Source organism: Rhynchophorus ferrugineus, unplaced genomic scaffold (assembly GCF_030347505.1).
Source record: "Rhynchophorus ferrugineus isolate W39M unplaced genomic scaffold, kcgeb_rfMv2 rfM9, whole genome shotgun sequence".
Taxonomy (NCBI): Eukaryota; Metazoa; Arthropoda; class Insecta; order Coleoptera; family Curculionidae; genus Rhynchophorus; species Rhynchophorus ferrugineus.
Genome location: NW_027472588.1, coordinates 33535216 through 33547280, shown reverse-complemented (window position 1 = coordinate 33547280; position 12065 = coordinate 33535216). Strand labels below are relative to the sequence as shown.

The 12065-nt window shown below is 31.2% G+C and overlaps 4 protein-coding genes across 7 annotated transcripts; 2 read left to right on the top strand and 2 right to left on the bottom strand.

Annotated features, from left to right (window-relative positions):
* Positions 1-2940: 2940 nt before the first annotated feature.
* SmF (Small ribonucleoprotein particle protein SmF) lies at positions 2941-3478 on the bottom strand. Its single transcript, XM_076414589.1, has 2 exons — positions 3200-3478; positions 2941-3145 (listed from the first exon to the last, which is right to left on the bottom strand). The coding sequence occupies exons 1-2, from the start codon at positions 3372-3374 to the stop codon at positions 3054-3056; spliced, it is 267 nt and encodes an 88-aa protein (XP_076270704.1). The 5' UTR covers positions 3375-3478; the 3' UTR covers positions 2941-3053.
* Positions 3479-3888: 410 nt separating this feature from the next.
* Positions 3889-8182, top strand: LOC143202782 (mitochondrial coenzyme A transporter SLC25A42). 3 transcript variants are annotated; one of them, XM_076414582.1, is made up of 7 exons: positions 3889-4053; positions 6110-6312; positions 6381-6563; positions 6792-6921; positions 6972-7104; positions 7160-7334; positions 7483-8182. In XM_076414582.1, the coding sequence occupies exons 2-7, from the start codon at positions 6158-6160 to the stop codon at positions 7634-7636; spliced, it is 930 nt and encodes a 309-aa protein (XP_076270697.1). In that variant the 5' UTR covers positions 3889-4053; positions 6110-6157; the 3' UTR covers positions 7637-8182. The 3 variants fall into 3 exon arrangements, with proteins under 3 accessions (XP_076270697.1, XP_076270699.1, XP_076270698.1); XM_076414584.1 differs by lacking the exon at positions 3889-4053 and adding an exon at positions 5565-5664; XM_076414583.1 differs by lacking the exon at positions 3889-4053 and adding an exon at positions 5627-5755.
* LOC143202784 (uncharacterized) lies at positions 3922-5323 on the bottom strand. Of its 2 annotated transcripts, XM_076414586.1 has the most exons (4): positions 5183-5323; positions 5090-5120; positions 4498-4628; positions 3922-4447 (listed from the first exon to the last, which is right to left on the bottom strand). In XM_076414586.1, the coding sequence occupies exons 1-4, from the start codon at positions 5183-5185 to the stop codon at positions 4163-4165; spliced, it is 450 nt and encodes a 149-aa protein (XP_076270701.1). In that variant the 5' UTR covers positions 5186-5323; the 3' UTR covers positions 3922-4162. The 2 variants fall into 2 exon arrangements, with proteins under 2 accessions (XP_076270701.1, XP_076270702.1); XM_076414587.1 differs by lacking the exons at positions 5090-5120; positions 5183-5323 and adding an exon at positions 4682-4804.
* A 232-nt stretch (positions 8183-8414) lies between the features above and the next one.
* LOC143202773 (uncharacterized) lies at positions 8415-11740 on the top strand. Its single transcript, XM_076414565.1, has 4 exons — positions 8415-8735; positions 8837-9846; positions 9900-10085; positions 10414-11740. The coding sequence occupies exons 1-4, from the start codon at positions 8541-8543 to the stop codon at positions 11672-11674; spliced, it is 2652 nt and encodes an 883-aa protein (XP_076270680.1). The 5' UTR covers positions 8415-8540; the 3' UTR covers positions 11675-11740.
* Positions 11741-12065: the final 325 nt, after the last annotated feature.

Below are 12065 nucleotides of genomic sequence, written 5' to 3'. Positions count from 1 at the left end.
CCAAATCTCCATTAAATTACTTTATCACTATATACTGTATCAAACGTTCTGATTACACTGCAACATGCCGTGCACCTTTAGTTATATTTCAATTAAATATTCAAAAATAGAATGGTGAACATAAACGTCAAATAGTTTTTAATATTTTATTTAATGATATTTACAAATTCATTGACAGTTAACAAATTTCCATTAAATTACTCTATCACTATATACTATATCAAATGTTATCGTTAAACTGCAAAATGCCGTACACCTTTAGTTAGATTTCAATGAAATATTCAAACAAAAGAATGGTAAATATAAACGTGAAATAGTTTTTAATATTTTATTTAACGACATTGATAAATTCACTCACAGTTAACAAATCTCCATTAACTTATTTTATCACTATATACTATGTCAAATATTCTCGTTAAACTCCAACATTCCGTACCCATTTAGTTATATTTCAATTAAAAATTCAAACAAAAGGATGGTAAACATAAACGTCCAATAGTGTTTAATATTTTATTTAATGACATTGACTGATTCATTGACGGTTATCAAATCTTCATTAAATTACTATATCACTATATACTATGTCAAACGTTCTCGTTAAACTGCAACACCCTTAGTTATACGTCAATTAAAAATTCAAGCAACAGAACGATAAACATAAGTACGTCCCCCGACAACGAATAAAAGTCAAGTGGGCCGGTTCCATCCCGACATTACGAAATGAAATTGTCATTTAAACGTTCGCCATCCACCCTCGCAATAATAATCGTTGTCATTCGGTTCAGATTAGCCAATAAGTCAACAGTGGCACGTCATTCGGACCATGTCATTTGGCCCATCTCTAATAAAGGTATTGTTCGCGTTCGATCGCTGAGACTCGATTAGACTACGGCCGGGCGAGGCGAGGGGCGGGAACGGACGGATTGACTTCATCCCCCGTCGAACAATCGACTGCAAACGAGCGGTTTCGTCCGCGGACCGAGGGGTAGCAACAGAGCGGAGGCGACGGTTAATTGGTCAAATCCCTAAATTAATTTATTTCGCAACGAAGAACGCGTACAATCAGTGGCGGCTGGTGCATAAACGCTTCAGTGCTTGAAAAAACTAAAGAAACTCTCAAAAGTAATGATGTAATCTCACTAAAATACTAAAACATTTTCTATTACTTACCAAAAACCAAATCCCGCTAAACATTCGCGAATTCTTATCTTCTATCATCTCTATCACTATTTATCTGGGCCACACGATCGTGCTCTGCGAGCAAAACAAGGCCGCTATTTAAGTGGAGACTTCACAATTTTTTTTCAATAAAAAGGCTTGCACGATGCACCAAACTGAGGCCTATTTTGAAGCAGAGGACAAATCGTACTACAAAAATGGTATCGAAAAGTTGGAGGGTCGCTATAATCAGTGTATCACCTTAATACTGCACTGCCTCTTCTATACTTTTTAAAAGTTGAGGAAGACTAGACAATTATTAGAAATGGTGGTTGATAACTCCCATGACAACATCAGAGGCCGAAAGGTGTTTTCAACACTAAAGGTCATCATGCTCATCAGCTCATTCCATTGAAAAGATTGATTTCCATTGCTATCTATTGAAAAACTCTCTAAGTTATCTCCAGAATAGACAATTTTAACGACTAACTGGCTACCAAATTTGCGAACACAAAAGAAAATAGAATAAACTTAATTTAAAAATTGCAGAAAACCTTAAAAATTTTATCAGGAGGTGTCATTGCCCACAATATATCCATTCTAAAGCACAAATAAATGTACAATTAAAGTTTAAGCTTATTTTAAGCAGAAAAGTATCATTCATTGTTCCTTTTAACTAGAATGTTTTAAGAAAAATCCATATATAGTTTTTATTTCGCTCTACAACCGGATGACAGATTATTATATAGATAAGAAACGTTATCCTACCCTAAGTAATATGATAATACTTAAAATGAGCTTGCAAAAACGGTAAAAAACACAGCTTTGATAAGTATGTTTTTTTTATTTTAAATCAGAAAAAACTCTTTTATTTGTCTTCCAAATAATTCTAAATTTATTAATGGTTCAAACATATTTTGTAGGTATGCAACACAATATGTTTCGAACATCTATATCCATTTCAATCGCACTATTTAATATCTCCGTCCTGAAAAAACGACCATAGGGTCCCATCTGGACAGTTTATCGTTGTAGTTAAGTTAATAAACTTTCGATAATTTTCTAAATTGCATTATTTTTACTGAAATATTGATGGTATTAATCAGTTATAAAAAATAGAAATAGAAAGCATAGCCAAAGTATAGCCAGTATGAAATATCTACCAAGTATTTATCAGTAATAACTAGACCTATTATGCTAAATGATAATATTTATTATGATAATTAATTTTTATTAAATTGTGCAAACAATGTATACATTAGTATTAGAGTATATTTGGACTATATATGTTTTGAGGGTTTCACAAAAGCAGCATAACTAATAATACTCAATTGTAGCTGGTTATTTTGTTACTATTTCATGTTAATGTCATCATTTTCTCATAAAGTCAGCTCACAGTGTTCTACTGTCATGTTACTGAAAGCCAATGAACTATCACTATAGAGCATTACCAACAACAAAACTATACAAAAATATTTTTTTAGCACAGCTAGAAGTTGAAACATTTATGCATGCCCTTCAGTAAAATATCCCACCCTACCTGTATTATTACCCAGACATTGCTCTTTTGAAACTATAATTTATTCCATTGATTCATGGCCTGACCAGCCAGCACTTTTGCAAAAAATCCATAGGCTGTCCAAAAGGTGAAGAAAACCTATAGCTATGATAGAAAATCGACAATACCTTCAGTAAGATGTTTTATGAAATTGTCTAAATAAGGCTAAAATATAACTGGAAAATGTACTAAAGTAATGTACAGAAGAAATAAAAGACATTCATTTTTTTATAGCAAAATTTATTAAATTTTACATACGGTCATACATACATCAACATAGTCTTATAACCACACTCATTCATCATAATTTAATATTTAATTTTGTACAAAATTAAACCTAATCCCTTGTTTCTCCTTCTTCGTCTTCCTCTTCTGCTCCTCTTATAAATAAAACATTGTTACATCTAATTAGAACCTCACCCAAATTTCCTATAAAAAAATAAAATAAAGCAAAAATAGTGCCAGGAATATAGTAATAATTACCTGTAACACTCCCATCAATGAATTCTTCGCAATTTGCTAACTGTAAGTTCATATAGCCATCAACAGAAACTAAATAACCTTTATATTCGTGGCCCCATTTCAATTTCACCATAACCGCTTTTCCAGTAAGACTGTTTAAGAACGGTTTAGGGTTTATAGGCATAGCAGTCGACATTTTTAATGAATGTTTTTATATTTGTACAATTATAAAAATATCTTGAGAACCACAACTTTTAAAATGCCGATAACGCTTCGAATGTAAGGTTAGTTTGGGTTTCTAGGTATATTTTTATTTTTATAATGGTTATGTTGGTGCTCCTGCAAATAATAATATATTTATATCAAATCAATCTACTATTATATTTTTAACATACATATTTTGTGTGAAACTTATATATTTTTATTTGATATCTAAAGACCTAATAAAACTTATTATAAAGGTTTAATTCGAAATATGTGTATATTAAGTCACCTAAACTCGGATAAATAACTCTTTTCATTTTTATTTATGCTATCATTGTAATGCACAATATATACATGTGTAGATATACATATTGAACTAAAATTCTACTATCTTCACTAAAAATACTTTAAATTATATTTAGGAAATTTGGAATTTCAAGTCAAGGCCATTGTAAAGTAGGGACCACAAAAACGACAACGTCAAAAGTTCAAAGTTTCTGCGCTCTAAGTCCGAAATATCCCTAACGAGGAAATAAAACGTTTTTGAGTTTTTGTAACGAAAATGTTTATTTAATTACAATTATAATTCTGACAAATACTTGTGATAAACATATGTTAAATTTTAGTGAATATTCAACGGCAAGAAAAATAATATAATTTTTACCTTAAGAGTAAGTTTGATTTTTTTATGTAATAAATGTTTACATATACCTTTCACTAAAATTGACTTTTTTTAAATAAATAAATTATGCTCTAACTTTTTATACAATATTAGAGCTGTTAGTAATAATCAGGAACTGGGGCACAAGCTATTTTGATGAAATCTTCATAGTTAACCATGCTATTATTATTTACATTTGCTTCTCGGAAGATTCTATCAACTTCTTTTGAAGACAGCCTTTCACCCCAGTTTTGTAAAAGATGTCTTAATTGTTTTGCCGGTACTGTACCTCTACCTTCAGGGTCAGCTGCTCTAAATGCATCTATTATTTCTTTTGGTAAATTTTCAACTCTTGAGTGAATATGCATAACTTCCAAAAAATCAGGAAATGACATTTTTCCTCCCTACAAAAAACTTTGCATTGTAAGTCATTATGAGCTTTATACCTTTATACCTTATGTTTAAAATATCCTGCTAACTCAGATATAGTCGGAGACAAGTCCAGACTTCTCATTATTACTGTAAGTTCATCCAAAGTCTTTATGTGATCAGAACGGGCATATAGATAGAAACATTCCCTGAATTCTGGAAAAGTTAAATAGGTATTTGACTTTTTACTTTGATATAAATAATATTACGTTCGTTAGGCATTTTTTATTGTAGTACAAAAAATAATGAAAATAATATCTCCTGTAAATGAGTAATATTTATATTAAGCGTTTTAAAGATATACAAATCTAGTATAAAGAGGTATATATACTAAAATTGTGACTATATTAAGATTTTTATATGAAACAGTATTTTTTAGATATTTATATATTTAAATGTATTAGGTAGTATTAGTGGTAACAAAGGACTTAATTTAATATGTTTACTTATCAGATTAATAATAGATAACAGTTACTTGGGAGAAGTTTTGCCAAATAATATGTATTTTTGAATTTGTTTTAATATATTTGTAAATAAAGGGCTTTACTTGTTAACAGATATGTTATTTTATCTAGAAGTACAGTTACATTAATTTAACATTGATTATGTGCACCTACCGTCTATATCCTGTTCTTTGAAGTATCTGGCCTAAATATAAAAACCCAGTTAATGTACTCTTTTACACGAAAATATGTAAACAATATAATTACCATTTTCTAAAGATATTTGGAAGTTAATAAAATAGAAAAAACTCGACACGTTCCCAATAGACAAAGGTAAAATCAAATGAATTGATCCGAGATTAGCTGTTTTATCCGTACCTGTCATCAACAGGTTGTACTGGAGGTACATGTACAGTTTTACATAAAACTGGTATCGTATAGTATAGTCCGGGAGTCAATGTTACTTATCCGGCTAAACAAATTTAAAAATTTATTGTTCATTATGCCTTGATAAGTTTGAATCATACTTAGTTTTACGTTAATAGATATACTTTATATCACCACATTTAAGTAATCAAGGTATTCATATGGATATTTATTATGCATAATTTCAATAATAATGCTTAGGTACATTATTTTTAAAACCCTCACTATAATGAAGGCTCCATGTATTTATTATTGTTTATGACTTAAGTATATGTACTATATAGAGTATAAATTACATAAATTGGGTATAAACTCAATAAGAGGTTAGTTTTTGAGACCGAAATTGTTGAATTGCTTGAATTTTGTGAATAATGTTATGTAAAGGGCAAGTGCGTTTCACGGTTTTATGATAAGGTTAGGTTTATATTTTTAATTGTAATAGTAGTAAATATTTATCTTTGATAAAAGTAAAAAACTACAAAATAACTTTAATCATTTGCGGCTCACGTTTGTGTTGAAAACTGATCAAAACAATAATTTAACAGAGTAATATTGAAAACGCAGTTTGTATTTATCAAAACAAACCTGTGAAAAAATCTTTTTGGCAATAGCGATATTCACTTCAGAAATCTCGGAATCGAATTTTATCGTACTCTGAACTTTGATTGCGATATTCAAAATAAGTTGTTCGATTCGGTGGCTAAATTGAGGTTTACCATACTTATATATTGTTAAAAGCCAATTAGTATGATTTTTATTCTGTTCTAGATATCTAATTTGATGCTTAAATAATGCCTGAGAGCTTTCAAAGGCATTATGGGTAAATCCACACATGATGATGATCCAAAATTAAAACATTTGAGTAACAGTGAAATAGTATTGACTAGCTTAACAGCAGGTGCGATTGCTGGAGCTTTGGCCAAAACTACAATAGCTCCATTAGACCGAACGAAAATAAATTTTCAAATTAGGTAAAGTGTGTAGGTATATTTCAAATAATGTACTTAATGTTATTTATTTCTTTGTTTGGACTTTGCAGCCATAAACCATATTCTACAAGAAAAGCTTTAAAGTTTTTGGTTGAAACATTTAAGAAGCAGGGATTCTTTGCATTATGGAGGGGCAACAGTGCTACTATGGCGAGAATTGTACCATATTGTGCTATACAGTTCACTGCTCACGAACAATGGAAAAGAGTATTAAAAGTTGACCAACAAAATGGGTAAAAATCTCATTTTTATTCATTCTGTAATTTTTTAACCAGTACTCTGGACTGATCCTTAATAATTCTTAAGACTAATATTTATATATTTCTATGGCTCTTATGTTAGTTATAACTTCCTTCTCACACACTATGCCTATACAATTCAGTTCTTCAGAATCATCTTTAACATGCTGTAAAGTAATAAAATAATTTTGTGTACTATATTTTTTATATTTAACGCCATAGGACACCAGAACGTTTATTTCTGGCCGGTTCCCTAGCAGGAGTAACATCGCAAGCTTTAACCTATCCATTAGATTTAGCAAGAGCTCGAATGGCCGTTACACATAAATTAGAATATTCAACGCTGCGACATGTAAGTTTAAGATTATGTATGATAGGTATGTTTTAAGTTCTAATTTTAAGGTGTTTTCAAAAATATACTCCTTTGAAGGAATGAATGCATTTTATAAAGGATTTATTCCTACTATTGTAGGAGTTATACCTTATGCTGGAGTCTCATTTTTTACTTATGACTCATTAAAAAAACATTATAGAGGTAAGCTTATTAATATGTTATAATGATATTATATTAAACTTGTTTTATTTTTTAGATCACATAAATAATTCTTATGTTATACATCCACTGGCTTCTTTAATATTTGGTGCAATTGCAGGTGTTTTAGGTCAAACAAGCAGTTATCCATTTGATATTATTAGAAGAAGAATGCAAACCGATACTACTGGAAGGTATCCAAACATGTACAAAACAGTACTTTATGTTTACAAGTAAGTGGTTTTCTTATTCACCAATAAATCAGCACCTATCAGTAGTTTAATTAACGAAATTATAATGGTTTACATAACAACATCTAAAGAGAAGAAAATGATAAAAGTGTTGTCAGGAAAAATATATATACAATAACAATTGTTTCAGGACTGAGGGTATTAAAAAGGGCTTTTACAAAGGGTTATCCATGAATTGGATAAAAGGCCCAATAGCTGTGGGTATAAGTTATTCAACATATGACAATATTAGGGATTTACTCAGGAAATTTGTAATAAAACTGAAGAATGAATCTTTAACGTAATACCCAGTTTCTTCGTAGTAAATTAGCATTTGTTGATTTTGTAATGTTGTGATCACGCAGGTTCTTTTGAAAGAGAATTTTTATATGAATTTGAATGCTTCACCATAATTTATTATTGTTATTAGTATCAAAGAAACATCTCTAATTTTGAAAGACCCTATGTGGAAGTCATAATAAAGATGTACATGAAGCATATATTTCAAATATGCCGAAAATATCCAAGACTTTATTAACTTTTTTTTAATTGTTTTAGTTATTAATGTTAATTGGATATTAAAGAGATATGGTTTTTAAACTTTTTATTATGACAGAATTGTTCCTGTTTTTACTGTTCATGTTTAGTTGAGGAAAAAAACATACCTTAGGATATTAATAATTTCGAGATCACTGTAAGAAGTGTAAGTAGTCAATAATATTGTGAATACTAAATTGAATGTGTTTTTTATTTATGAAAAACATATTGTTTTATTTTTCGAGCCAATGGTTGTTTATGAAAATTTTATTTAATTGTTGAATGTTGTACATATTTAAAACTGTTGTTTTCGGATTGTTTTTAGTTTTTTTTCTCATCCTTCGTCCAATGGAAATTTTAATTTTCAACCAACATATATTTATAACATAATTTCCGGTAATTGATTATATTAAAATTGAATTTTACGTACGCATACCTTTAAAAGATTGTTTGTTTCAAATTATTTATTCTTTGCATTTGATTTTTTCAAGTAGATTTACGAAATCTGGCAACACAGCCGGTGGGCTGGACGTGCTTGTTACATACAAGTATCGATCAAATTATCAGCTGTATTCCAGCGGAACGATGTTGGGATCGGCAGCTTCGGTTCGATCTATGTCGGACGGTGTTTACGCGTTTACATAGAAAGCGGGAAAATAAAAATTAAGCAGGATGCATTCGGAAACGGACCGTAACGGAACGGAATATCCACAGGATAACTTAAATTGTCCAGGAGATGAATCCAATCAACGTAATGTTGCGTATCGGTTTGATATGGATGATACTATGGAGAAAATCCAGTTTCCGTTCAGAAAGATCAAAAATAATTTCTACTTAGTTGCGGTAAAAACTAAAGAAGAAATTGAGGTAACATTAAACGTTTAGAGATTAAAAAATAATTAATGTTGTACAATTTATGATTATGATTTTTACTGAGTTATCTTGATATTGTCTTTCGTGTTTTCTAGAAAGTAATAGTAAATATACAGAAAGCCACTAAAGTAACTTGGTCGGTTAAGCAGACCAGAAAGTTTGAAGCTCAATCTACAAGATCGCTTACCTTGTTTAAACGTCTGTACGGATGTCATATGGCTACTCGCCGACGAACCAAAACAAAAAATATGAAACAAAAGAAGTCGAGAAACATAGATTGCCCCGCTCAGTTGATCGTCACCGTCCGAAAATATACCACCCATACTAAATCGAAATATCGCGAGCCACTTCTCGACGAGAACTATCCATGCTCGTTCGAGTTCAGACACAATCACAACCATCCGGTGGACGCTGTGGATGTACTAAAAACCCGGCCACTTGGGGATGAGACTAAAGAAGCTATTTTGAAGCTGCTCAATAAAGGACACACTTGCGCTTCAGCATATCATACTTACTACGTTTTAAAGGAGGAGGAATTCGGGGTCGATAATAAGTCGAAGATGTCTGACAGGCATTATTTTCCTAAAAGGAACGATATCTCGACCCTATGGAAGACACACAACTTCAAAGAAAAATCGGAGAATCGAAATCGCGACGATGTTTTAAAAAACCTAGAAAACTTGTTGAACTCTTATCACAAAATGAACGGTACCCTGTATAGAATATCAATAGAGAACGACAACTACGTGGTCTGCATCTGCACCCCATTGATGCAACGGGCAGTTCAACAAATATCCGAGGTGTTCTTTATCGATTCTTCGAACAGTTACGAAATGAAAGAGTACAAACTGTATTTCATTTTGACCCAATCGTCAGTTGGGGCTCTTCCCATTAGCTGCATCATCAGTAATAACCACTCAATAAACATGCTCACCATAGGAATGAAGCTATTTTTCGAAATGATAAATATACAACCCACGGTTATCCTTACCAGTTCGGAAATAATGCAGGAATTATTATTACAAAAATTGTTTCCTTCTTCAAAAATAATCTTAAGCTTCTATCATACTTTAAAATCCTGTTGTAAATTTCTGTACGATGCCAGGTAACGTTAATGTTACTTCTTTAGATCTGTTTTAATTGAATGAGTTCTTGTAGGCATGAAATAGCAAAAGGAAAAAAAGAGTCTTATTACCAATTATTTAGGGATGTGGTATTTTCTGATAATGAAGAGGCTCTTGTAGTTTCACGGCAGGTCTTAGCGGTAGAATGTGCGCAACAGAAATTCTTGAACTATGTTGATACTATGTATGAATCAATTAATCTTTGGTGTTTATTATACAGGTAATAATTAACAGCATTTAAATTAAATTAATTATATTGCGTCGTAATATTAAGCTCAGGTAACATCAAGTGTTTATTTAACCGTACTATCTTTTTAAGTAGTGCTTCTACGTATAATAACAATGACGTATATAATTATTTCTTCAATAAGAACCAATATAATCATTTAGCTAATAAACTTTCAAATTATAGGTGATAAAACAGGATGGCATTAACATTATCAAAAAAAATATTGCCTTGAGACAATCAACAGGGCGTTTAATCAATGCTGATCCCTTTTTTAGGTTTATTAACAAAACAAATACATGATAATAATTTTTTCTTTCAGACAATGTATTATCCTACGCGGCGTTGAAACTTTCGATTATAATCAGGCCGAAATTTCCTTCAGATTGTTTCGATTGTTATCTGAAATTCCGTTGGAAAGGACCAAACTCTTTAACACAACACAAATAACCGACTTTATGTGTTCGGCATTTGAGAAATTCTACAAAAATCGGATCGTGGAAATGGTATTTTACAAGCAGAGCGATATATTGAAAGAACGTTACTCCGCTAAGCTGTCTACTGATGATTTACAAATGGAGGACATCGGTCATCATCAGTATCTCTTTAAAACTATCCGAAAACATGCACCAGAAGCCTATTATCAAGTAGATATGATCACCAATCTTTGTACGTGTGCTACGGGAATAACCGGGAAGCGTTGCGAGCATATTTCAGAAATAATTTTCCGATGTAACGTGTTTTCTCCGATATTATCCGTAGAACAAAAGGCTGCTTACTATTTTGTAGTCACCGGACTGTTAAAGCACAAAAACTCGTTTCTTCCGGATCAACAGGATTTGTGCAAGGAATACAGCATCATATGTTGCAGTTCGGAAACTGGTACAAATCCTGAAACCGGCACGTTACTCGACACATTGAATTGTGAATCTGATCATTCTGAAAGTTTCCCTGATTTTGACAACGCAAAAAATAAATGGATATCATACTGTAACGAAGTTCTACAACATCTGGAAAAGGATCCTGCCAAATTTGCTCCCGCCATAAACGCACATTTAAATAACGTAAAAAAATATTCTACATCAGTACCTCTGTTGCTGAAAGGGTTATATGCCGGATTTCCTTATAAAGGGGATAACGAAAAACTGCCTCCTCTAGCTATTATTAATAAAACGAAGGATTTGGCTTTGCAACAAGGGCATTCGGCTGATTTACAATGTAAACAACATAAATATAATACTACTGAAATTAAAGATGCAATAAATCTATCATCCTGGAAAAATATGAATTCTGATGAATCCTTAATACTGGATAATAGCGAGACTTTAGTCCAATTTACGAATGTTCATAAAATTGATATAAATAACAAAACTGAGTTGGAAAATGATGACGAAAATATGAAAATTATAGAAAATAAACCAATTACTTTTACACAATATGGTGAAATCGCTGCCGAAGATACTATATTTAACTTGCAAAAAAACATATTTGTTCATCAAGCCGCTCTAAACCAATTATCTCATTGTGATATGGCTGTTTTGGATGAAAAGAAAGGCATCCTAATCATTCCTATATCGGAATAAACCCCAAAACTAGTCATTATTTTAAAACTATTAATTAATTGAAATGTGATATTAATTTTGTTTCATTTTTAATAAAATATTTATCAAATGTGCTGGTGAATTTTATTAATAATATTAGCTAATTTAGGAATATTAGAATTTTATAAGTTAACATAAATATTTTATTGAAAACATCCTAAGAAGCTCAAACAAAATGGCTACCAGTATTTTGGAAACTAGGGCTGGGAGAAACTGAAGTTAACCAACCAATCCTATACAAGAACTAAAATACAATTACTCATAGCCTCCCTTGACTATATGAACTCAGGTGACCAGTTCCTATCAGAAAAACAAACTAAACCTGAACTGAACACAGCAGATGAGATGATGATTGTTGAAATAAAAAAGGTGT

Bases quoted from the DNA above. Each gene is read 5' to 3' on its own strand.
- SmF (XM_076414589.1), bottom strand. From the start codon at position 3,374: ATGTCGACTGCTATGCCTATAAACCCTAAACCGTTCTTAAACAGTCTT. The intron at 3,146-3,199 runs GTAATTATTACT...ATTTTTTTATAG, and splicing joins CATTGATGGGAGTGTTACAG to GAAATTTGGGTGAGGTTCTA.
- LOC143202784 (XM_076414586.1), bottom strand. The intron at 4,629-5,089 runs GTAGGTGCACAT...TAACTTTTCCAG, and splicing joins CAAAGAACAGGATATAGACG to AATTCAGGGAATGTTTCTAT. The intron at 4,448-4,497 runs GTATAAAGGTAT...AGTTTTTTGTAG, and splicing joins CAGGATATTTTAAACATAAG to GGAGGAAAAATGTCATTTCC.
- LOC143202782 (XM_076414582.1), top strand. From the start codon at position 6,158: ATGGGTAAATCCACACATGATGATGATCCAAAATTAAAACATTTGAGT. The intron at 6,564-6,791 runs GTAAAAATCTCA...TTAACGCCATAG, and splicing joins AAAGTTGACCAACAAAATGG to GACACCAGAACGTTTATTTC. The intron at 7,105-7,159 runs GTAAGCTTATTA...TTTATTTTTTAG, and splicing joins ATTAAAAAAACATTATAGAG to ATCACATAAATAATTCTTAT.
- LOC143202773 (XM_076414565.1), top strand. From the start codon at position 8,541: ATGCATTCGGAAACGGACCGTAACGGAACGGAATATCCACAGGATAAC. The intron at 9,847-9,899 runs GTAACGTTAATG...GAGTTCTTGTAG, and splicing joins AAATTTCTGTACGATGCCAG to GCATGAAATAGCAAAAGGAA. The intron at 10,086-10,413 runs GTAATAATTAAC...TTTTTCTTTCAG, and splicing joins CTTTGGTGTTTATTATACAG to ACAATGTATTATCCTACGCG.